Source organism: Ursus maritimus (genome assembly GCF_017311325.1).
Source record: "Ursus maritimus isolate PB19 chromosome X unlocalized genomic scaffold, ASM1731132v1 scaffold_X1, whole genome shotgun sequence".
Taxonomy (NCBI): Eukaryota; Metazoa; Chordata; class Mammalia; order Carnivora; family Ursidae; genus Ursus; species Ursus maritimus.
In genome coordinates this window covers 41,890,702-41,917,777 of record NW_024423319.1, presented here as the reverse complement: position 1 = coordinate 41,917,777, position 27,076 = coordinate 41,890,702, and the positions used below count along the sequence as shown (strand labels likewise).

The 27,076-nt window shown below is 34.4% G+C and overlaps 1 protein-coding gene across 1 annotated transcript in view; it reads left to right on the top strand.

Moving 5' to 3' along the window:
• NRK (Nik related kinase) overlaps window positions 1-25,259 on the top strand; it is a 127,865-nt gene extending 102,606 nt beyond the window's left edge. Inside the window, exons 20-29 of the mRNA XM_040629493.1 lie at window positions 2,183-2,369; window positions 2,823-2,978; window positions 5,856-5,999; window positions 7,930-8,088; window positions 12,141-12,245; window positions 13,857-13,999; window positions 14,282-14,431; window positions 16,728-16,887; window positions 20,642-20,781; window positions 22,145-25,259. Coding sequence (XP_040485427.1) covers window positions 2,183-2,369; window positions 2,823-2,978; window positions 5,856-5,999; window positions 7,930-8,088; window positions 12,141-12,245; window positions 13,857-13,999; window positions 14,282-14,431; window positions 16,728-16,887; window positions 20,642-20,781; window positions 22,145-22,240 — 1,440 coding nt within the window. The 3' untranslated portion in view covers window positions 22,241-25,259. The remainder of the gene's footprint in view (window positions 1-2,182; window positions 2,370-2,822; window positions 2,979-5,855; window positions 6,000-7,929; window positions 8,089-12,140; window positions 12,246-13,856; window positions 14,000-14,281; window positions 14,432-16,727; window positions 16,888-20,641; window positions 20,782-22,144) is intronic.
• Window positions 25,260-27,076: the final 1,817 nt, after the last annotated feature.

Below are 27,076 nucleotides of genomic sequence, written 5' to 3'. Positions count from 1 at the left end.
TCTCTGACATCTTCCTTATATCCAAACTGTGGAAGGAGCTGAGATGCCCTTCAACAGATGAATGGATAAAGAAGATGTGGTTCATATATACAATGGAATATTACTCAGCCATCAGAAAGGATGAATACCCACCATTTGCATCAACACGGATGGAACTGGAGGGTATTATGCTAAGTGAAATTAGTCAAGCAGAGAAAGACAATCATCATATGGTTTCACTCATATGTGGAACAAAAGGAATAGCATAGAGGACCTTAGGGGAAGGGAGGGAAAACTGAATGGGAAGAAATCAGAGAGGGAGACAAACCATGAGAGACTCTGGACTCCAGGAAACAAACTGAGGGTTACAGAAAGAAGAGGGTGGGGGGATGGGGTAACTGGGTGGTAGGTATTAAGGAGGGCATGTGTGGTGATGAGCACTGGTTATTATATGCAACTAATGAACCATTGAACACTACACCAAAAACTAAATATGTTGGCTAACTGAACATAATAAAAAAAAATACTCAAATAGTTTCACCAATGCTAGATCAATAGGAATGATCTCAGAGAAGATTTCCTGGAGTGTGTAGTATTTGAACTAATTCTTGACAAATAGGAAGTATCTGGATATCTGAAAACACAGGTGAGATTCCCGACAGAGGAAAGACCATTCCATTTTTCCAGCCTGTTGTCTTATCACACAAACTGGCTTACAAGATGCCATGTTCCTTCATGAATTAGTGCCCTGTGCAAGCTGTTCCCTCTGTCTATAAGGCTGCCCCCTCATGTCTTCTCTGCTTGGTTTATTAGTCATTCTCATGATCCAGCTCATATAAAATCTTTGACTTTTCAAGATGGAATTATATACCCCTCCTTCTGTGTTTGCAAGCATTTTGCCTATAGTTTCATTTTAGTACTTGTGACATAGTATTTGGTTATTAACTTGCTTTTCTGTCATACTAGATTGTGATCTCTTAAAAGGCAGGAACTATGTTTAATCCATTCTTGATTACTTTTCTCTACCCACTCACCCAATCCCAGGACCCAACCCCGGACTTGGTTTATGATAGACGCAATAATTATGGAAGAAATCAATGAAGGAAGGAAACTTCCTGGTTTCCAATGGGATAGCAGTATGAGTTGGGAAAGTCTCCCCCCAACCCCGTCTCTCTCTTTCTCTTTCCCTCCCTCCCTACTTACCTGTCTTAATTAAAGACATTAAAACAGGATGTCCCATCATCTTTTTCATAGCTCCCTCAGGTATCTCCAATGATTGCAAGGAATGTTTTTGACATTTACACAGTGAGTAGGCATTCCTTTCATTTTAATTTGAAAGGACATGTTGCTATACAACACTTTTGTGGTTGGAAAGGTCATAAAAACAAGTCTTTGACAGGGCAGTACAGCTCTTTTGATGCCAATAATCACTGTTTAGATGCAAAGAAATGCTTATCAACAGACAGGCTTACCAAAAACAGTTGGTATGTTTTTCCACAGGATATGGCATCCCACATAAATTCTGTCACATTTTGTGGATTTTATCCTTGAGTTTCTTCTACGTAAGTTAATGGAAGCCAACTAGATTTTCAGTAAGGCATGGTCACACCCTTGAATTTATGTTGCTTGATTTTCCATCACAAGCTTTGTCATTTGGCAAAGTAAAATTAATACCCCCAACTCTGATGCTTTTTTATTTTTTCAAGTGGCTGTTTAGGATAGCATAGCTGAACATAAGCTTTAGAATCAGACTTTGGCTTCAAACTCTGGTTCCCCTAAATTATCTCTATGATTTGAATAAATTATTTAATTTTGTTAAGTTTTTGTTTCCTTATAAGTAAAATGGAGTTAATTACACTTATTTTTTGGGTTGTTGTTAAGGATTTGCAATAATATGTAAATAAAATAACCAGCAATATAGCTAGTATATGATAAAAATTCCACTAATATTAGGTCCCAAATCATACTGCTAGGGATTTTCAGCTCCTTGAATTTTTCCTCTGACATCAGTTGTCTCAATATAGGTTCTCTCTCTTCTGATAACATTGTTGAATTCTTCTGATAGATGTGGATTTTAAAAGGTTGCAGAATTATAGATGCTACAAATTTTGCATTCGCTTTTTCAAATGACCTCTAGGCATATTATATTTCTTTAACAGTTAATCCCTGAATAAAGTCAAATTGATTTTCGATCGTCTTTTAGGAGCCCAGTGGTAGAAGCGAGGCCTCAAATGCCATTGCTTCAGTCGCTGCACCAACAGCACCTGATGACGAAAATGACAGCATTGACATATCAGAAGCATCAACACAATCAGGTTTTTCTGCCAGCCACTCATCTCCTCCCAATGGTTCTGGGAGGGCTGCAAATGCTGACTTTGCCAGTGCCATCTGTAAGTGTGTTTAATATAATCTCCAAATGCTGCAGTCTGTTCACACTTACAGAGTTTGACCACTGGTTCATGGTCTGAAAAGAATGAAATCATTCTGATGTTCAGTTAGCATAAATTCAGATGGATACATGCTTTAAAAAATATACTCCTCACTGAGTCTTTATGGCACCTGAATTTAAACTACAATTGACTAATTGTGTCCCTCATCTGGATTTTCTTTTGCAATCTAATCATGGTAACTGGAAATACTTTCATATTCAGATGTATTTTAACCAACATGATTTGTGTTTTCTGATGGTTTAGGAGTTATTGCAATGATACCTCCAGGAAAAAGAAAATGCAGTAAAGGAAAAGAAACTTTTCTAGGCTGTGTCTTATTTGCGGAAACATTCAAGCACACATGGTGTATACACAAGTCATTTCTCCGAATATCTTCCCCTTACTTCCTCACAGTGTATGCTGGATTAGTGGAAGCACCTGAGAAATCACCTAAGCGACCCTCTGAAGTCAATGTTAACCCACTATATGCGTCTCCTGCATGTAAAAAACCACTAATCCACATGTATGAAAAGGAATTCACTTCTGAGATCTGCTGTGGTTCTTTGTGGGGTAAGTTTGGTTTCTTAAAACTGAGTTGTATTTTTTAAAGAATATATTTTTTTTATCAAAGCGGCAAACTTGTGAAAAATCATAGATGTAAAATACTTGTTATTACCAAACCATTATCAAATAAAAAATATATATTTATAATAACTAATTTGTTCCTTTCTTTTACTGACTTATTTTAACTCAGTGCAGTTTGATGCTTGAATTGGCATTCCCTCCCCTTTTAATTGTTTTTCTTTTTAACTTGAATTGACTATACTAAAACATAAAATTGGACTAGGTTATGATTATTTAAAAATTTGAGCTTAGTATTTTTACTTTAAGGTAGTATGTAGCATTTAATACCTAATGAGATAGTATAAGACATATTTCTGTATGTTCTTGTTTTTGCATAATCTTGTAGATTTGTAGAGAAAGTTCTCTCAATAATGTCTCATTTTTAATGTTTCAAGTTTTTATTTAAATTCTAGTTAGTTAACATATAGTGTAATATTACTTTCAGGAAGAGAATTTAGGGGCACCTGGGTGATTCTGTCAGTTAGATGTCTGCCTTCGGCTCAGGTCATGATCCCAGGGTCCTGAGATCGAGCCCTGCATCCTGCTCCCTGCTCAGCATGGAGTTGGCTCCTCTCTCTCCCTCTGCTCCTCCCCCTCGCTCATGCTCTCTCTGTGTCTCTCTCAAATAAATAAAATCTTTTTAAAAAAAAAAGGAAGAGAATTTAGTGATTCATCACTTATATATAACACCCAGTGCTCATCACAAAAATGCCCTCCTTAATGCCCATCACCCATTTAACCCAGACTGCTCCCACCTCCCCTCAAGCAATCCTCAGTTTGTTTTGTCTCTTTTATGGTTTGCTTCCCTCTCTTTTTTTTCTTTCCCTTATGTTCATCTGTTTTGGTTCTTAAATTTCACAAATGAGCGAAATCATATAGTATTTGTCTTTCTCTGACTGAATTATTTCACTTAACATAATACTCTAGCTCCAAACACATCACTGCAAATGGCAAGATTTCATTATTTTTGATGGTTGAGTAATATTCCATTATATAGATATTATATATATATATATATATATATACATATATGTATATATATATCACCTCTTTATCCATTCATCAGTCAATGGAGACTTGAGCTGTATCCATAATTCAGCTATTGTTGATAATGCTGCTGTAAACATCGGGGTTCATGTATCCCTTCAAATTAGTGTTTTTATATTCTTTGGGTAAATACCTAATAGTGCCATTGCTGGATCATAGGGTAGTTCTACTTTTAACTTCTTAAGAAACCTCCATACTGTTTTCCAGAGTGGCTGCACCGGTTTGTATTCCCACCAACAGTGTAAGAGGGGTCCCCTTTCTCCTCATCCTCACCAACATCTGTTATTTCCCGTGTTGCTAATTTTAGCCACTCTGACAGGTGTGAGGTGGTATCTCATTGTAGTTTTGATTTGTATTTCCCTGATGATGAGTGATGTTGAATATCTTTTCATGTCTATTAGCCATCTGTACGACCTTTGATAATGTCTTAAATTTGATAGACTTTTCAATTCTTTGCTCTAGAAGAATTATAAACACATTGGTAGGGCTCAGACAATATTTTACCTCAACCCAGTGTGAATCATATATGAAACAGAATAAATAAATGGAAGGAGGGGAGAAATTCAAAGTAAATGCCAACCTCTGATTGGCAATTTCATAGATTTTGCTTAATGTATGTTTGAACAGGGGACAGAATTTTAAATTAAAGATAGAGCAGTGTAGCAAACATTGTAGTTATATGGATTGAATAACTTAGAAAAAAACATGTTACCCTCAAAGCTAATATATTGTGTCAGATAACAAGAAAGCAGAGTTTACTTCATCATCATTTCAGTCAGGCAACTACCCAGAGATCTAATTGATGTCCGATAATTCATTTTTATAACTTGTGGTTTTATATTTTGAAAAAATAAAAGATTACAGTCAAAATAGACTATACTTTCCCCTCCCTCTCTGATTACCCTTTGGGGGGAAATGGAATTCCTAAATTTGCCACAGGCCATTACTTAGAGAACTGGTAAAGGACAGGATAGAAAAATGAAAGCAGAGACACTTGCCTTTTCTCCTTATATTCTTGAAACACAAATAGTCTCCAAGCAGAAGGAAAACACTGAAGTGTTCTCCATTTATTAATTGGCTGAGTTTTTCCTATGTCTCAGGTTATGGGGGAAAACTCCCAAGGTGGTTTGAAGTGTATTCTAATTTAGCTTAATCTTTTATTTCAGTCCTCTCATTCAGTCTTTTAACAGTGTTTATATTTGAATAGAGCCAGCAGACAAAGAGAGCATAGGAATTTAGGTACATAAAAGTAGGAACTACTTTCATAGGTATTTTGAAGTGTAAGTTTTTTTTTAATATATGCATGAACAGAGACTCACTCAATTTAAAAACAATTTGTATATAATTATTGTAAAAGCATTAAACCCTTATAATTAGGAATGAGGAATCAACTGAATTGAATTCTTCGTATGCACTAGACATCCTTTAGGTTTAATGGTAATTTTCAAAAGGATTGATTAATTTTTATAAAGTTTGGGACACTGCTAAAGGGTGGTGAGATATTTGTAAAGTTCTCCTTTTGAGATGCCACACCAGACACCAGCCTGTAGAAATATTGCCAGAAGGTATTATCTTCTACATTTTAATGTATTTCAGAGAAATTTGTTCTGTTGGTAGAGAGTTCACTGTTACACAGTATGAGGTTAACATCAGCCTAAAGTAGTATGTTATCTTTGCATAGATCAGCACACTGGAATTGCAAAAGTACTAATATAAATTCAATTATAAAAATGTAATCTGACCTAATATAGAACCTTTCTTTTTATATGCAAACAGGAGTGAATTTGCTGTTGGGAACCCGATCTAATCTGTATCTGATGGACAGAAGTGGAAAGGCAGACATCACTAAACTGATAAAGCGAAGACCATTCCGTCAGATTCAAGTTGTAGAGCCACTCAATTTGCTGATTACCATCTCTGGTTTGTTTAAGAACTAAAATTAGCTAAGTAATTATGTAGATTAATTAGGTTCCAAACTAGGCTAAAGACTTTCTCAGGTGAAAATGTTCATAGGAAAGCACTTTAAATATAACCTTAAATTGGGACACTAAACTTTCCTACTTGTGTTTTCTTATCTATTTACAGTTTAAACTAACTTCTCACTCTCCTTTGATGTCTGGATATTTGATTGTAATACACTTCACCTAGGTCATTTGATAAGAAAAAAAACATGCCATTTACATCTTTCAGGTCCTTTCTGAGCAGCCACCTGCAATTTTACAACTCACAATTTCACCCACCCATGTGCAGATGACCACATCCATCATATACTTTCCTGTGATGTGCTAGAAGCAACGAAGAACAAAGTGGGCAATACTTGGATAAAAATGAAACTCTGTTGTCCCTGGCACAGCCTTACCTATCATGAGGGCCTACAGATAGGATTAGTAACAAGAATGGATACCCTAAGATGTCTAACTTCTTCCCACATAGTAATTGAACTTCTTATTCTTGGTCAGTCAGAACCTGAATCTCTGAATATGAAAGAGCAAGTAAACAGATGTTAATAATAATTGTCATTACTAAGCATTACTTGGTATTAGAAAACACTAGTACTAAAGTCAAATATAGGCAAAGGACAACTGACAAAGTGATAGAAAAAGTTTAAAAATGGTTTCACTGTAGAATTAAATTATGCTAATTACAGTTATTTATATGTGTTTTCATGCTTCCTGTCTATACCTAATTTAATAGCTATATGGCACATTAATTAATGATTATGTATATTCCTAAAAATTATTAATTTTGCTTTAAGTTTTGGTTAGGGGAGAAAATCCCCTATAGATATGCTAAAGCTTCATGATTTTTTAATCATGTTTCATTTTCATTCATTTATAATTGTTTGAGGTCCACAGATGTAACGTTTAGATTTTGAAATCATCTGGGTAGCTGAGAGACTGCACATCTGGATAACAGATTTCTTTACTTTTTATCCAGCTTTCTCTAACCCAAACGTGCCCTTTTTAATGCTTAAGTTTTTCTCAAATGTGGATTGTTTTTGCATTGAGTAACACTGAGAACACCAGTGTAGAAAGATACCTAATAGTTTAGAGCACACATTTATTCTACCACTTAAGAGTAGAATGGAAACAGACATAGATGTCTGAATTCTAATGCTGCTTCAAAAAATGTCATGTAAAAACATATGTAAGATTAATCACATAAGAATCTTATTGTTGAGCCTAGAAATCTTATAACAATAAACTGTAAAAAATGAATATAAAGTCACTATGTATGAAAACAAATGTGTAATTCAAAGGCCTGTTTTTCCTGAAGAATTGTAAGAATTCGCTGGGGTTTACAATTAGAAAATAAGCAACAAAGATAAATTTGATTGAGGAAAAAATAATAAAACTTTAGTTATTTTGTAAGTATGCTGGAATGAAAGAGCACAAAGAGACCCTTCCCGCTAGCTCTGAATTCCTAATAGTCAATACATAAGACGTTCCTCTCATACATACATACTACCAAGGACAGCTTCTGGGTCTCCAAATCCCAGAAGGATCATGACTTAGATAAAAGCCAAAATATAAATGAATGGATGGTAATTCTGTTGCTGCACCATGGCAGTCTTAACTTGTCCCAAAGAAGTATTTTACTTCTCTTCAGACAGGCACATAGGCAGCTGATAGACATTTTGACTATCTCTTGGAAGTGAGAGACTAAGAAAGACTTTGCTATCATATTTACAAATTCTGAAGGGAAGAATCTAGTTAGTGTAGAGTTTTCTAAAAGTGCTTTTTACTTTAATGAGAACATTCGGTTAAAAGGGCAAAATACTTTCATTGTTTTGTTTTTCTAGTATATGAAAAAAATAGACTGAATTAAAGCACTGTATCTTACCTATCAGGCCATAAGAACAGACTTAGGGTGTATCATTTGACCTGGCTGAGGAACAAGATTTTGAATGACGATCCAGAAAGTAAAAGAAGACAAGAGGAAATGTTAAAGACAGAGGAAGCCTGCAAAGCTATTGATAAGTTGACAGGTTGTGAACACTTCAGTGTCCGTAAGTCCCATTTTTTTGTTTACTGTAGCTATATAAAGTTTGCTTTCCTTCGTTTAGTAAAGTACATTGTTGTGAGAGGCAAAGTAGATAAAGAAAAGAATTTACAACTTTCTATACAACAATGAGTGAATTTCACTGAGACAGTTTCCAGGTCTTCTATGTCACAATCATGGCTGTTGAGAAAATATTCAGTGACTTAAATAGTTACTGAAGTTAAGTTTGATTTACTTTCTCACCTTTCTTCCCTTTCCAGTCATTCTAATTAGTCCCGATGAACTGATACTTCTTTTCTTGCCTCGATATAAATGTTCTTGATGTATCTTCAATAACCTGCAAGGAGATTCATATGATACTCTCTTTTCTTGAAACAGCAGTAAAATAGAATCACATAATAATTCTACTTTCTTAAACTGGAAATTTTATCTTAATACTGACCAGAAAACTTTGCAATGAGTCCAATAGAAAATTCTTCAGTGGTTTGCTGGCTCTTGCTCCCGCTGTCAATATTCATGAGTATAATTGCTAAATATTTTCTGTCTGATTAAAGTGTTTTCATATGTCCTATCTCTTTACAACCATTCCCTGCAAAATGAAGTAACAACTCCATGGTCTCAGAATCCTTCACTCATCTGTCAACAGCTAGAAATTGATGTTATCCCCTTCTGTTCTATTTCTGAAGCAAATCTCCTCTATTCTCAGCCTTTGTTTTCTTCTTTACTTTTCACTAATTGCTCCTTCAGACAGAGCTAGTGGAATAGGTAAGAGATAGCTGGAATCACATAATATGAGTTTTAGCAGAATATTGCTATTCTGACCGACCATTTCTGTTCTGAAAATAATATGCTTTTCCAGAATAGATTTGTAAGTACACATACACCATTAAAGGGAGAAATGAGTACCCAGACAAATCAGGAATTAAATAAATACACTAATTTCTTCTAGTTTTATGTATCACTACTCTCCTCTAAATCATATTATATGTATTTGGTAGCCAAAGGTGAAAGAGATCCCCAGATGTTAAACAAGGAGTTTATATAGCAGAACCGCCTGCCTCCTATTAACTTGTAAATTTTTTAATTCAATAAGAGTTTACAAAAATGAATTACAATAATATCTTGCAAATCTGTGTTCTTGGTAAGTAGATGGACTAGTTAAGATGTGTTTTCCTGGCTGACCCCATTCCGGCCTCCCCAACTCCCATAACAACCAGAAACCTTTGTCTACTGACAAGTAAAACGGTAGCATCTTCATACAGTGGGACAGCCATGTACTCATACTTGCATGGTGTTTCATAGCCTTTCAAGATCCATAAAATAATTGACTGACACCAACTACTGCCATGTATTAAAATTCTAGGAAGTGTTTGCTTAACAGAGAATTTCTTTGCTTGTTGGGGGTTTATTAATCATGCTACTTTGACCTACTTGGAAGCAGTGTAAAATAAAAAGATAAAAAAAACTAGAATCAGAGAAATATAGAATATGAATAAGAGAAGGGGGGATAGAAAGACAAACCTTATATTTGGTCTCTGATGAAATCTGACTAGAAAGGAAAGAAGCAACATTCCTGCTAAGGAAGAAGGGTTTTAGCACAAAATATAAATCTAGCCAACATATTCCATAAGAATCAGAAGGTCTATCTGAGGGAAACCATATACTTCTTATTCATTTTTCTCTTTTTTTAAAAACAGCTGTATTGGAATAATTTATGTATCATAAAATGTACCCATTTAGAAGTATACAGTCAATGGTTTTTAGTATGTTTATAGAGTTGTATAACCATTATCTTAATCTAATTTTCATTATCCCAAAAAGAACCCCCATAGCCATTAGCAATCACTCTACATTCCATTCCTCTTACATTCACCTTATTCTCCTGATAGTCCTAAATAACCACTGATCTACCTTCCTTTGCTATATATATTTTTTTCTGGGCAATTTATTTAACTGGAATCATATATGGTCTTTGTGACAGGCTTCTGTCACTTAGTATAATGTTTTCAAGGTTTAGGCATGCTGTAGTCTGTATAACGTGTATCAGTACTTATTTTTTATTGCTGAATAGTATTGTTTTGTATAGATATACCTTTTGTTTACACAATTTTTATACATTCACTGTTTATACATTTGTACTTCTCCCAGTTTTTGGCGGCTATTAGCATTCCATACATGTGTCTGTTCATGGGAATGCAAGTTTTCTTTTCTCTTGGATAGTACTGACAGACTGTTTTTCAAAGTGGCTGCACCATTTTACATTGCCATAAGTATGGAGGCTCCATTTTCTCTTCATCCTTGCCAACACTTGTAGATGTCTGTCTTTTGATTCTAGGTATCCAAGTGGGTGTGAAGTGGCATCTTATTGTAGTTTGATTTGTATTTCCCTGATAGCTAATGTTGTCAAGTATGTATGTGTGTATCATTTATCTATCATCTATCTATCTATCTATCTATCTATCTATCTATCTATCATCTATCATCTATCTATCATCTATCTATCATCTATCTATCTATCATCTGTCATCTTTTTGTTGTTGAGTTGTAAGCATTCTATCTATTCTGGATCCTAGGACCTTATCAGATATATGATTTTCAAATATTTTCTCCCATTTCATAGGTTATCTTTTCATTTTCTTGAGAGTGTCTTTTGATACCCCCCAAATTTTAATTTGGATGAAACCCAATTTATTTTTTACTGTTGTTCCTTATGCTTTTGGTGTCAAATATAAAAATCCATTGCCGTGAAGATTTATTCCTATATTTACTTCTTGGAGTTTTATAGTTTTAGCTCTTAGATTTAGGTCTTTGGCCCTTCTGAATTCGTTTTTGTATATGGTGTGAGGTAAGGGTTCAACTTATTCTTTTGTATGTGGATATTCAGTTGTCCCAGTGCCATTTATTAAAGAGAGTATTCTTTCCCAATTGAATGGTCAGGATACCATTGACCATAGATTTATCAGTAGACTGCCAATTCTATTCTGTCGATCTATATATCTATCCTTATCTCAGTACTACACTGTTTTGATTACTATAGCTTGTAGTAAGTTTTGAATTTGGGAAGTATGAGTCATTTAACTTTGTTTTTCTTTTTCAAGATTGTTTTGGCTATTTGGGGCCTCTTCCAATTCCATGTGAATTTTAAGACCAGCATTTACCTTTCTGCATAAGAGCCATTGGGAGTTTAATAGCAATTGCATTGAATCTTCTTTTAAAAATATGGACATTTTATTATTTATTTATTTAGTGACTTAAAACAACAGTGATTTATTATTTCTCATAAGTCTTTGAGCTGACCAGGGCTCAGCTGGATTTTTTAAATATAGTTGACACATAATGTTACATTAGTTTCAGGTGTAGAACATAGTGCTTCAAATTCTCTGTATGTTATGCTGTGTTCACAAGTGTAGTTAACATCTGTCACCACACAATGTTATTATAATATCACTGACTGTATTCCCCATGTTGTACCTTTTATTTCCATGACTTATTCATTCCCTAACTGGAGGCCTATACCTCTCACTCCCCTTCACCATTTTGCCCATCCCCCACATGCCTTCCCTCTGGCAACTATCAGTTTGATCTCTGTATTTATAGGTCTGATTCTGCTTTTTGTTTGTTTATTCATTTGTTTTGTTTTTTAGATTCCACATGAGTGAAGTCATAAGAATTTGTCTTTCTCAGTGTGACTCATTTCACGTAGCAGAATATCCTCTAGGTCCATCCATGTATTGCCCTCTTAACAATGTTAAGTCTACCCATCCATTAACAAAAGAAGTCTTTCCATTTATTTAGGTCTTCTTTAATTCCTCTCAGCAATGTTCTGTAGTTTTCAGTGTACAGAGTGCTCTTGAAGGCTAATGCATACAGTTCATAAAACTATATAGTTAGTTTTGTCACCTTTTGGGGGGCACCAAAATGTAACTAAATAGCTTTTCTAAATATATATGATATGTGTTCTTATATTGTGGTTATAATATTTTTAATGACCAATACAAATACCTGAGTGTTCTTGTTAACTCTGTGGCATTGTTACTTCTTTGTATTTTATCATTGTAGTCCAACATGAAGAAACAACATATATTGCAATTGCTTTGAAATCATCAATTCACCTTTATGCTTGGGCACCAAAGTCCTTCGATGAAAGCACTGCTATTAAAGTAAGTGGTCTCCTTCTTTGGCTAATATGGTTCTCTTTTGAGAAATTGTAAACAGAGAAATATTTTGAAATATAGTAGCAAAAATATATACCATTCTTCTACAGTTAATGTAATTTGACTATACCATGTCAATAATTATCATTTAACCCTTTTTTAGATAATTCACAGGCACCACAGCAAGGGAGAGTGTGAGGGAAACCCCTGACCCCTCCCCTTAGAGGACCTCCCTACCAGCTCCTCTCTCCCAATTCCTGTAGTCAACATGAAGACCTTCTCTTCTAGAGCCCCAAACACAGGCTTTGGGTGCCACCCCAATGACTTGAAGCTAAGAAAGTCCCTGTTCTCTCTTAGTGGGGGGTGGAGAGCAGAGGGAAGGTAAGGAAAGGTGTGGCAATGGTAGAGGGGGGAGCCCCACTGGAAAAGGAATGAGGGAAGAGAAAGCCTTTGCTCTAATTACCAGGGCTACAATAGATGGGTTTGGGGAGGAAAGGGCAGGGTGGGACTATATTTCTTCCAAGCTGGAACTCTAAACACATTTCTCTCCAGAACTATTGCAAGGAATGGTGGTTAGGCTTATTTGGATTACCAGTAATATTTCCACCTTTATTATGGTTTAACTGAACTTCTATGGATCACCCTCTTAAGGTAACCAGTTGGTGTCCCAAACAGTTATGTTGCTAATGATTTTTTAATCTCATCTCATAAACTGGGGACTCCTTCTATCTTTATTATTTTTAATGATACTCCAGAATTCTATGTAAATAGGATTATTTTGTGTTTATTCCATAACAGTGAGGACTGATTAATGAACTGGGAGCATTGTATAGAGTACAGTAACTCCTAATCTGGAGTATACATCAGAATCATCTGGAGCATTTGTTAAAAGTTTAGATCTCAGACCCAACCTCAGGCTGAATTAGCAGGTCTGGAGTGGGGCCTGGAAATCTATATTTTTAGCAAATGTTCCAGGTGACTTTGAACTAGTTGGTCCATGGACAAGTTTTTACAAAGCACTGATTAAGGACACATCATGATAGACTCCAGCAAGGTATTTATGACATATTTTTGTATCTTAGGTCAAGGTCTTACATGGTATATTTTGCAGCCAAAACATCGCATGTATGCAATAAAGATGGACTAATTTTTATGACTGCCTCTCGATGTCTATTTGCACAATAAATATGTTCTTTTGTAAGTAGCACAGACAACTATATAGACAGTCTGTGCCTGCCCTGACACAAATTACATCTCTGATCTGATCTCCCTAAATTGGGCCTTGGGTCAGCTGTCCGTATTTGGATATGGGTTTGTTCTTGGCTGTCTGCTGATTGGTCAGAGCTGCCTGATATGGAGCTGGAAAACAAAGAAGATAAGTACCAACAGTCTGTCTAGCCTGATATACAGTTCCTGGTCTAAGTCCTCCCTCCAGTTCTTGAATCTCACCTCATGACTACAGTATGGTGAATCCTGTGATGCCCAGTCCTCTACTGTGACCTGAACTTGGCAATGAATCCTGTTTGGCTTTTTGTTTCCTTGGACTAGGAACCATAGGAGCCTAGAGTACATCCAGTCTATGGTAGGTTAACATGTCTGGCCTTTTTCATTCCCTACCAAGTATGCATTGATCAATCAGCAGACTCCGAAGGAGACTACATGTCCTATGAAGCTTATATACGAATACTGGCAAAAATACAGGCAGCTGATCCAGCGAACCGGTTTAAGAGACCAGATGAGCTCCTTCATTTGCTGAAGCTCAAGGCAAGGAATTTAAAGACAACAAACAGAGTGCAGGGCCAAACAAGGTTCTTATGATCATTGGAGATTTGGCCTCTGAAGGGAAACTCAAAATTTAGAAACTGAATATAATTATGTTCTTGTGGTAGTAACAGACCTAAGAAAAAGTCATAATACATAGTCTAAATATATTATGTAATTTAAACAGGTTTTATAAACCTGTTAAACAAAAGGGCAGGGGGAGTTTTTGCCTTAGTCAGAGTGTCATTTTTGGCCTTTTGGCCATATTTGGTTTTATATCTACAGGTGTTTCCAACAGTTGGTCATAAGCCAGTGACAGTTGACCTGGCTATTGGTTCTGAAAAAAGACTAAAGATTTTCTTCAGCTCAGCAGATGGATATCACATCATCGATGCAGAATCTGAGGTTATGTCTGATGTGACTCTGCCAAATAACGTAAGATCCCTAGAAATTATTGTACACCACAATTTGAGTTTTTCCAACTGTCAAAACTCTTAAAGATTTAAAAATATGATTATCAATATCTGTACCGGAACTGAAACCTAAAAGGTAAGTATAGAGTACCAGAAAGTAGTCAGGGATAAACAGAAATCACTGATGGTTTCTTAGTCCAGACATCTGGCCCTTATTAGTATCTGGCCATTATCAACTGGAAATGATTCATGCTTGCCCCTTTCTTTTTTTATTATTTTTTTATTTTTTTTATTTTTGTACGCCTGCCCCCCTTTAAATGAAATATATACTACACATTGCCTATGTATCTACCTTTATATATTTATAATAACCAGTCTTAATAGATGAATGAGTTTGCAATCTTTGCTTTTAGTTCCTCTGCACTCCATAATACATAAACAGATTCTTTAAAAATACACCAGTATTGCAGCATTATTATCCTCTTCTTTATCCAAATTGTACTACTTTAACTGTGATATATAGCAAATTACAGCTTTCAGAATTGCCTCATACATTTGTGTCAAATTATTAGTCAAATTATTAGTGGAAATTATTAGTGGAAACATTAAAAAAGTTTTGGTCATATTAACAATCTAATTAGTTCATCATTCAGTTGTCACCTATGAGTATACAGAAATCATCCTTTTTATAATGTAGAAAATATTGAACCAAGCCCAGCCAAAGCCACTTAGGTATGAGTTCAGATTAATATTAATGTAAGTATTATAGTACTTTTCAGTTGGACTGTTCCATAGCTTCTTGCATCCTTTTTTTTTTAATGTAATGGCAGATAGCCTTTATTTTGAAGCTAGTGCCATATTAAACATTGCAATATTGGTCCAAGTTTGTACTTATTTGAAACGTCATTCAAGAAGATTGCAGTCTGTGTTCCAGTTGATTACCAAGCAAAGGGAATTATTTCCTTTTGAAGCAATCAGTTCATTATCGTAGAAGCAAGAATGAGAGATCGGTTTTTTAAAAAAATTATTTTCTGACCTAATTAGGTTACCTTAAGTATATTCAAAAATAGCATTTTTAGCTAAATGCCCTAGTGTCCTAACCCATTAAAGGAGAAAGGACTCTAATAAAAGGGAGGGGAGTGTCTTCTGAAACAGAATGTACTAAAAATGATATTTTTCCAAGAGTGCCAGATTACAAAGCCTGTAATGCTACAAGGGAGCCATGTGTGCTAAAAGATATCTGGTTACTGCAGGAATCATCTGAGAAGCAAGGAATTACCTCTGGGGCTTTCTGGATTTACAGCAGTTCAGCTTTATTCTAAACAAATTTATTTTTGAGACAACCTTCTTTTTTGCAATTTCTTTTTCTCTCCTCCTTCATCTCTTTCCTGATTCAATTGCTCATGCAAGTGCCCAGGGAACGTATTAAAATTGCTTTTTGCCTCTGGATCCCCATTTTAGTTTTAAGGATTGTTGTTGCTGAGACATGGCCTCAAGCACTTGGCCTGAGTACGCTGGGTTTGGCAAGTATAGTTTCTGACCTTTTTTTTCTTGTAACTTGCTAATTTAGAGAAATAAAGGAATGTAATTGTTCATTTCTCAGGAAAATACTATTAATGTGGCAATTTCTGTAGTTTTAATTTTGTCACATTGTTTTATGCATCATAAAATTTACAAATTCTTATATATTTCTTAGTATTTCATATTATGTCACCTAATATATCTCAGTATTTATATATTGAAGACATTTTATGATTTATAAGTTGGACAAGAAATCCAACATTTTTTGTGAAGGGAGAATGATTGTTATATTTCAAGTAGTGATGAATATTATAAAGTTGTCCCTTATAAACATTTTAAGCTCAATCTATTTTAATTTTCTATTTCTGATTTAAATGAATTGGCTAGATAACCAGTGATTGTGTATTTATTAGTTGGTTCACATATTCATCACTAAATTATTCATTAATGTGCTGAAATGAATCTGAAGTCCCAATCTGTAACAAGTAATGTTTCTTCTACCATTATACATGTTTTGTTAAATTTCAACAAATTTTTTTCTTTTGGAAATATATGTTTCTTTTTCAAAAATTTTTTCCTAAATATAAAGGACACTATTAAAGACTGATGCCTTTATGACATAGGAAAGGCTCTTTTCAAGTGTTGGGTAGCATGCTGTTTAATATTAATATAGAAGTTTCTCTTCCTCCCTGCACTTCGAACCCCTTTTTGGTCTTTATTGCTCAGCCAAGCTGCTTCAATTAAAGTAGTAATGATAAAATGTTGGACATATAAATCTTTATGAAACATAATTCCAGCCCCTGGAAATCATTATACCACAGAATATCATCATTTTACCTGATTCCTTGGGAATTGGCATGATGCTCACCTTCAATGCTGAAGCCCTTTCTATGGAAGCAAATGAACAACTCTTCAAGAAGATCCTTGAAGTGTGGAAAGACATACCATCTTCAGTAGGTGTGTACAAAAATTTTTCTCTTTTATATGATCTCAGAGAAACTTCTGTTTTCTGAAATATCACATTTTTTCAAGGCATATCAGGTTAGTTTAGGATACTATATCCTTATTCCCTTAGTAAGGTCTGTATGTCTGCCATATGATTAATAAATTCACAAGGCTACCACAAAGAGACTAATTTTGACTGTCTTAGTTGTTCATGTGCAATAATTATATAATTAAAATAGGGGAGGAATTCCTTTCCACAATAATCTATAATTTTATTTTAACTCACTTTGCTTGCAGATTTTATGCAGATGTTGGAAATGCTTCATTCCCTCACATTGATCTTTGGGGTTTACCTTTATCTTAGGAGACTGCCAAATAATCATAAAAGAAGAGCAGAATATTTCTATTTCATATAGTAAATGGTGTTCTATTTAGAGAGTGGTAATCCTGTGAAGAATCAAATACAAATTAAGTATGTGACATATTGGTTGTCACTAAGATTTCATCATCTTTCATTTACAAAGGAGATAAATATGACTGTCTGGAATGCCTATTAGGTACTATCCAGATGGCAACATAAAGAAAACTGCCTTTCATCTTCATCAGGCCAGGACATTTTTTTTCTTCTTGACGAATGCAGGACTGCTGATCTGGAAAATATGAATAACTTGAGACTCTTATGGATGTCCCTGAGGCTTGGTGACTACAAAGGTGATTCTAGACAGGAAAAAGAATACATATGAACAGTACAAATATTAAGGAGAGTAGAATGATTTGATGGAGGATAAAAGTTCCTGAAAAGAAGAGGGGATTAATGAAGCAAATAAAGGAGAAATGGGAAGGAGAAGTAAAGGGAAGGAAGGAGAGATAGAGAAAGTTAGTCTATTAAGGAGCGAGAAGCTTCTGAAATCTTTATGAAATGGCTAAATGTGATCCCTATGTAGCTTTAAAGGCTAGTTTGAACTGCTTTTTAATGGACATTTTTTTCATTATGGGATGATGGCACTTTGCACTGCATCTGTAGAATCTTTTCTCTTTGCACACCGTGTTAACAATTGTCCTGAAAACCTCTCCCATTTTCTTCAAACGGAAGAACTCTCAAGGGCTTAAAAACATTTTAAGTGACAGAAGTAAATGCTTATAATTGACAGATCTGGGGCAAAAGAAACTGAAAATAGTGAATCTTGTTCTAACCTTTACAGTGGTAATTTTGTGATCAATACGTTAATCAGAAATTGAAATAAGAAAATGCAGTTCAAATGGGAAACTGAGCAAACCCCTATATATGTGCCACTAGATAATCATAGGAATCAAAGGGGTCTTAAAATGTCATCTGGTAACTCGTCCTTAGGCAGGACAATTTCTGACCTAAAACGAAAAGCTATTTTAAGTTGCAAGAATTTGAAAAAACATCTCTCTCTAATGTAAAATTAACTATAGCACTATAAGAATGTGATATTTTGATTTGTGTATTAAGGATATTTTGAGAATATACTAAAGACTACAGTATAAAATTTATATTAAGGAAATTAATTTCCCTTTCTGTCTAAAAACAACTGCTTTGCTATTTAAAACTAACCTAGATCCAGATTTCCCCAATCTAAAATTTACATTTCTTGAGATATAATAGATGTTTTCAATAATAATAAGATCATTGCTTTGTATTTTCAAACAAATATATAGAAGCTTAGCAATCACAGCAGGTATCACTAAGCATTCCCACTCCAAATCAGTGGATCCCATTTCATAAGCAAGCTAACTCAGTTGCTAGGTTAAATGGCAAATTAATGTTTTTCAGAATTAAGGTGGAAATTATGTAATGCCATATGAACAGTGTGCTTGGACTCAGCAAGTATTAAATGTAGAATTTTTTGCTCTGTGTGATTGTTGACAGTATACCAATTTTAATGAAGTATTCACATAAGTGACAAAAATTCAAATCCGGATAGACTAAATCTATTATTTATTTCCATCACTCAGATCATAGATTTCCCTCACTTTCTTTGTATATGGAGTGATTTTAATTCCAGTTTGAAACTGTATATGGAGTGATTTTAATTCCAGTTTGAAACTGGATTTATAAAGTCTTCTTCCAGAAAAGCCATTTGTCTGAATAAATATACAATTGGGAATATAACTATAAAAATGCAGTTGCAATTTAATTACAATTTTGTGATCAATTTCATACACATAAATATTATGAATTGTAATGAAAAGGAAACAGGAGATTATAAATGCTTAGCTAAGTTTTAATTGAGGAATTCAAAATGCCTTATACTATGCCTATGAAAAGTCACTTTTATAAAAGTTTTAATAATTGTTTCATGAGTCCTTTTATGCATATTTAGTGTATACATATATAGGCCAGGTAAATTTTGGTTTAAACAAAGGCATTATAGAACTTTTGAGAATGATAAAAATTTTAAAACTATATTATGATTTTAACAACTCAGTTTATTGTGTTTACAATAGAAGAAAATAGAAAGTCTAGTGAACTGAATTCTGATTTTAGTCAAGTTTATAACAGGAATGAAGGTGCTTTGTTTTGGTGTTTTCTAGACTATTTCAGCTTGACTCAAAATCTTGATATTATTTTAAGTACATGACTGAATTTATTTATAGAAATTTACGTCTTATGAAGTACATAAAATCAACTTATAAGTTGAACATTTAACAATAATACTGCTCTCTGTGTCAGAAAATACCTTACAGCACCAGCTGAGTATATGGCTCTTTTTTTAAAAAAATATTTTATTTATTTATTTGACAGAGAGAGACAGCGAGAGAGGGATCACAAGCAAAGGGGAGTGGGAGAGGGAGAAGCAGGCCTCCCACCGAGCAGGGAGCCCGATGCGGGGCTCAATCCCAGGACCCCGGGATCATGACCTGAGCCGAAGGCAGACGCTTAACTGTCTGAGCCACCCAGGTGCCCCTGAGTATATGGCTCTTTACATAATTAGGTTTTCTGCTTTAAGGCAACTGTCATATTTTTTTGAATTGAATTATTGTTGACATATGGTGTTATATTAGTTTCAGGTATACAACATGATGATTTTAAAATTCCGTACATTACTCAATGCTCACCACTATAAGTATAGTCACTATCTGTCAACATCCAATTGTCATAATCTTTATTGTCACCATGTAGGTGACACAGGGTCCAAAAGTTAAAATCTTAATGAAATTTCCTGAGTCAGACTCAGCCTAAACAGTATCAAATTAGGTTTAGTTCTGTTTATAATGTGATCATTCATTGACTTTCATTAGAGTTGCTAAAGTCATTATCTGAGCAAGTCATTTTTAACAGTTTTAATTTTGAAGTTAATCAAGTTTTTATGTATGTCACTCGAGCACAAATACAAACCCTTATGGAATGCTGTACCTCAACTAAATTGGAAATTAAAAAATGGCTGTCAGTAGATTTTACTTTCTACAAACCAGGTAGAATTAATGCTTAGCTTTTTCTGTGGCATTAGAGAACAGGAATACAAAAACTAATTAAGATCTAGTTATTCAACTTTGATCACAACTGTAACAGTAGACAGCATGCTTGAATACCACTACTGAGCAGCATAATTGTCAAGTGACTATAGAAGGAGGAAAAACAGAATGTGTTTACCTGAACTGTAATAATGAGCCTCTTAATAATCAAATGTTGACTGTGGTTATACTAACATAACATAATAAAAAAATTTTAAAAATAGTAATTTACTATCATTAATAGAAAAGAAATTGTATTTTTCTGATTTTTACATTTTTATTATAGCTTTTGAATGTACACAGCGAACCACAGGATGGGGCCAAAAGGCCATCGAAGTCCGCTCTTTTCAATCAAGGGTTCTGGAAAGTGAACTGAAGCGCAGGTCAATTAAGAAGCTGAGATTTCTGTGTACCCGAGGTGACAAGGTATTGTTTATATCTCCCAGTTGTAACAAAAATAAAGCAGGCAATGAAAATTAAGTAAGAAAATCCTTTTCCTTCTGGCCATAAATATATTAATGATATAATTCCCAAATTGGCAAACCATTGATAAAAACAATTTTTTATTTTGCAGTAGTAATATCCCATTTTACAGGGAAGAAAAATAGAATTGAGCTTTGTCAATTATTTGTGTAATGTGATCAATTTTAACAACCAATTCAGATAGTTTAAATGGAAAATATGCATCATATAAAATTATTACAGTCTCTACATACTATGAGAAATAATAGCATGAAAAAATAATCCTAATAAAACTAGGAAACACCCACATTTTGAAGACATTGCAGAGGATTCAAATTAATATCAGAACAACCAGGGTAAAGCATTGTACATGAATGAGAAGTACTGGTTTGCAATATGAAGGGACATAATGGGAAGAACCAGTGTTCAAGGTCAGATAGACTTAGCATGCAGTCCCAGCTCTGCCACCTAATGAGGTGTAAGAACTTGGAAGTTGATTAATCTTCCTGAGTCTTAGTTCCTTCATCTCCAAAATGAAAATAGTAATAACTCCTCTGGTAACAATTTTGAAAATTAATGATAATGTGTATATAGTAAGCATTTCACAGATTGCCTGGCACATAAAATGTATTAAGTCAAGGGTCGCTAGTGTTATCATCATCATCATCATCAATGTCAAAACCCTTCTAAGTATATTCATTGTGGATGTGGAAAGCCTTAGTCCTAACAAGGAGGCCTCTGTTTGCTATTTATGTTCATGTTCTGTTTTAATTTTCTTTGAGGCACAGACCATATTCATAAGACATGCTCCTCTCTAAACTGGTTAGTTTAACTCATAATATCAATCTATTTATGTTAGTCCATTCCACTGAAATAGAAAATCCCACCAAGTGGAAAATTTCAATGGCCATTTAAACACCAGCAACAATGGTGAACAACATTGAATAATTTAATCATTTCCATATATGAAAAGAAAAAGTAAAGCCAACTCGAGTAAAAGTAGATTTCTTTTAAAGCAAAGAGAATACTTAAACAAAACCAATCAAGAATGTCAGCAGATGAGTGCCACAACAGAAACCTAATTTTATTTAAACCATATGAAGTACAATTACATAGAATATGGTAAAATATTGTTTTTTAATATATAATTTAGACTCCATACCAATTTAAAGTCTTGTTCTTTCAGTAAATCCTGTCCAGTATATAGTATGGCTTAATATTTTAATTGGTTGATGTGGAATAATTGAAATTATAGATGTATCTGTGAAATATCAGGTTACAATATATTAAATATTTACTGATGGTGTCTCTTTCTCTCTTTTTACAGCTATTCTTTACCTCTACACTGCGTAACCGCCATAGCCGGGTTTACTTCATGACCCTTGGAAAACTTGAAGAGCTCCAAAGCAATTATGGTGTTTAAAAGGTTCCAATGATTTATTACAACATTTACAAACATCATAAATATGCAATTTGCATCTTAAAATTTCTGAGATTAAATGAGCATTCAGTTTTATTGTTAGGGAAAAATTAAATCAGATACTTTACTTTTAATGTAGCACAAAATAGTTCTAATGAGAAATGCAGCTTTATATATAAAATTAACTATAGCAAGCTCTATGTACTCCAATGGTGTACAATGTCTTTTGCACAAACTTTGTAACTGTTGTTACTGTGAATTCAAATATTACTCTTTGGACAGTTTGGACAGTATCGATATTCAGATTTTACTACATGGAGTAAAGAAACCTGTAATGAGTTAGGTTCCGAATAGTTTTCAAAATAATTGTCCCTGAGAGAGGTTTTTCAGAAAAAATAAAAATAACAACAAACTATATGCACATTTGCAAAGTCATATAAAGAACCAAAGTTTAGATTATTAAATAAAAATAATAAGGACTATGCTATAAACCAGACTAAGGCTGAACAACCTGCATGCCTGGAGAAAACTACAATGATAAAGGGGAAAAGGCCACCTGTTCTTATTGCTCCTTGACAGTTAAGACCCCAGTCAACGATCAGTTGTGTTTTTTTCATACCATGTTAAGCTGGTTTCCTCCTGATAAGGAGGAAGAAAGTTTTAGATGCTTGATTTTCCTCAGAAGCCCTGAAGATGTGCAATAGCTGTTAAAAAAAAAAAACCACCAAATAATACACTTGCAAGCCTGAATACAGGACTGAACTCCTATACACATGTACTGTAGAATGAGTTTTTTTAAAAAATACTTTAAAGTAGGCGTCAAATTCTAACCCCCAAAGACAGATTGACTGATTTATCAAAATTTTTATCTGGCCAACAGTGGGACCATCAGACAACATTGAATATTTTCCCAATCCCAGATTAAACTATATAAAAGTTTCCCCCAGTTATAAACAAAAAGAACAAAATGTAACAACAAAAACCTTGGCTGCTACTATTTATGTTTTTCCTATTTCTATTTCTGTAAAATCAGAAATTAATCTAAAAGTGATAAGTCCACATGTTGGAACTTAATGTTTAGGTGAAAGAAAAAAGTATGACTTTCATCAAATTTAGAGTGGTGAAAATCATGCTAGTCCATCACCCAATATGTTATAGACGCCATAGATAGGTGGTGTTGGTCACCTATGGTAACTGCTACCTGGTGAAAAGCATAATTTCTGCATATCCATCCTCAATACCATGGTTAGTTCTGGGGCAATAGAGAAGCAACAGAACTACCACAAAGTATACCTCAGTATAATTCCTCTAGGTCTGCTTCATAAATATGAAGACAGTGCTAGCGGGATAGTAATTTTCAAACTACCTGGTTAACCAAAATACAAAAGCAGCTGACTATGTGTGATTTCATGATAGCACATTATTTCTTGACACCTTGGTGCCAAGAATGATGATTTGGATTTTCCTAACAACTTATATCAAGAGTGTAGTAGCTCAAAATGAGAATTTAGGAGAACCTGAATCCATGAGTTAAAGAAATAAATGTGATTCACATTTCTGTTACTGTGACACAATAATGTGATCCTAAAACTGGCTTATCCTTGAGTGTTTACAACTCAAATGACTTTTTAAATGCAGTAGTTTAAAGAGAAAACAAACATTTATGTCAAATTATTTCCTTAGAAGTAGTCTTCATTATTATAAATTTGTACACCAAAAAGCCATGGGGAACTTTGTGCAAGTACCTCATTGCTGAGCAAATGGAGCTTGCTATGTTTGAATTTCAGAAAATTTTCTCATTTAAGTAGTGTGTAGAATCAAGTCTTTTAAGAATTCATTTTTTCTTCATAATATTTACTCAAAGTTAAGATTCAAAAATAAGTTTTATCTTAAAATCATATTTTTAAGGCAGTAAGACAGTAAACTATTTTAGGAAGTCAACTCCCATTGTGCTTTGTGGCTGTTATTCTACTAAACAGAGACCATAGTGAACTGAATCTACAGAGATGTCCCAAAGTACACAAACAAGAAAAATTGCAGATGTGTAACTGAGCTTTAAAGGATGAGGTGTTAATGAAGAAAGAAAGCTGGGTACATATCATGTAGGGAGATTGAAATGCTGGGTAGCCCAATAGAAAGGATTGAAGATATTTAAAGTGGTTCATGGGTAATGAATATTTCCAATTTTGATGTTATTCCATCTGGAATTTTTATATCCTTTGCCAGCTGAAACAAGAAAGTGAAGGGACAATTAAATTTCATAGTCAGTGCACAATAATGGAAGAAATTATATCTATACCTCACTTCGTAGATTAGCTCCTGGAAGCCCCAGCTCATTACAGAAGCAGTGAAGGGGGACTCCTGACCAGCCAATTCCCCTAGCCCTGTGATTGAAAGCATGAAAGTTCTAGCAGGTTGTGAGTAACATTGGGACAGAATACAGTTTTATTTCAGTGTACTTTAGTTTTTTCACCAAAGCCCTTGTCCAAAATAAAAGGCACTGTTGGAACTATTTGAAAACTAGAAAATGACATATGAAAAGGATTGACAAGAAAAGCTCTGAGCGATTACGTCTGTTGAAATAAGCTAAGAGCCTCAGAGGAAAAAGTAGGAAAGGATAATCATTTAGATAGTAAAATAGGCAAAGCAGAAATCACACGTGTGCATATACACACATGTACACATATATATATGCATATACACAAACCATTAGAATGCATAATTTTTAATATTTTCAGTGCTACCAGTTTCTAGAGAAAATAATTACTAGGTGTTTTCTGCCAGAACTCATTTAATTGAAACAGTATTCATAAAACTAAGAATAATACCACATGCATTCAATGGGATCCTTTAAATACTCTTTAATTCTTTTTAAAACTGTGCCTATTTAAATCAATTTGTATTCAGTCTGTGCTTTAACTTTAAAAATTATTGAAATAATCTTTGAGACTGTTAATTGTTTCATCAAAAAATCTGTAATGAACCATTGTTCAACCTCTAAAAATAAACATTTTAAAAATTATTGAATGATATCATTATTTGAAATATGTTTGTCTAATGCCTCAGAATTATGATTCATTCAGGGAATATTCATTCCTTTGAAGTATGTAATAAGGCACTGATTGGAAGGTGTTAGGAGTTTTGCTTATTGCTCCATTAAGAATTTGGCTAAGGAGGGTTATATTGATATGACTAAAATTTTTCTAGGTACAATGGTGGAATTAGAAACATTAATTTTCCTCAAAATGTGAGACTTTACAGAGACGCACAGCATCACATAGCATGGGTAAAACCCAAGGAAATTTTAATCTGACTCCTTTCCCATCCCACCCCCGTGTCCTGAAGTCCAGTGAAGAAGTAGGAGGAGAAACCTTATCCAAAGAGTAGAGTAAAAGATTTATAGTTTCTTAGCATTCAAGAAAGGGTTTAGTGCAGGCTGATGGTTGAAAATGGAAGGCAGAATAATTACGGCAGGCTGTCAAGGAAGCTGAGTCCTTCATTTGGGAAGAGAAGAGGAATGACACTTCTCTCAGCAGGTCACAGAAGCATTAGAGGTATGGCCCCATGAGTATTCTATTGTCTCAGAACATTCTGGAGAGAAGTTTACCAAGCTCTCCCATTAGGGCCAGATGAGTGTGGTCCTAATTTGTCAAGTGTGGCAAGGCATCCACGAGTTGGGTTACCTGGACATGACAACCTCATCCAGGCTTTTAGAGTCTAAATTCAAAGTGCCTCTATGATCAAATTGATTCATTCAGCTTGATATATAGAACCCACAGACTTCAACTATTTTAAGGGGCAGTGGGCCAAGGAATAAAAAATATCATCACAGTTAGAATGGGCAGGGTGATGACCCAAGGTTGAAAGAGGACATTATCCTAGGAACACTTTACCAAAGTATAGGGACACAGTAGATAATTAGTAGAAGTTGCTATTAGTAACTTTATCATTCTCAAACAGAGTAGTGGGCTTACAGATTAGTCCACTCACATCTAAGAAGATTAAAAATTCATGTTTTTTTCTTTCCTTAATCCTCCAAAATCTCCAAATATCCTCCCTCATTCTCACCTAATGACCTCTAGTCACACTTCACTGAGAAAATAAAACCAACCACCCTCTTACCCACCCACATATCAAATTGATTTTATCCAGTTCCTCTTACTCAGATCGGTTTTGTATTAGTTCCAATCAGATTTTCATCCCCACTACTCCACGCAGAGAGCTAAAGAGCTCTTTTCAAGGTCATCAATGACCTCTACAATGTTAAATACAATGCTAATTCTTCCCAATCCCCTTTCATTTAACATATCAGTAATGTTCTGCAAAGTTGATCACTCTCTCCTCGTTGAAACAATTTCTTCTCTTGGCTTCTGGGATACCACTCTCTTCTGATTTGTCTCCTACATCATTAGTGCAGTTGATTGTGACTGTAGAAAAATATACAATTCTGCTAACTTGTCTCATTTCTTCTGTCTCCTCTACTGTTTTCTTCTCATTCCTCTAATCTCTAAATGTTGTTGTATCTCAGGGCTCAGTTCTAGTATCTTATATCTCTTTATCTACAATTTCTCCATAGATGACAGCATCTATTTTCATACATTTTTATGTCCTCTATCTATCCACTGACAACACCCAAATAATTATCTCTATTCGAAACCACTCTCCTGAGCTCCAGACTTATATAACCTACTGCTTTGCATACCATAAAGTTTACCACTTTAAAGTGCACATTTCATTGTCTCTTAATATATTTACATATTGTGCAAATATCACCACAAACAAATTACAGAACATTTTATTACCGCCAAAAGAAACCTCATACCCATTAATAGTCACTCA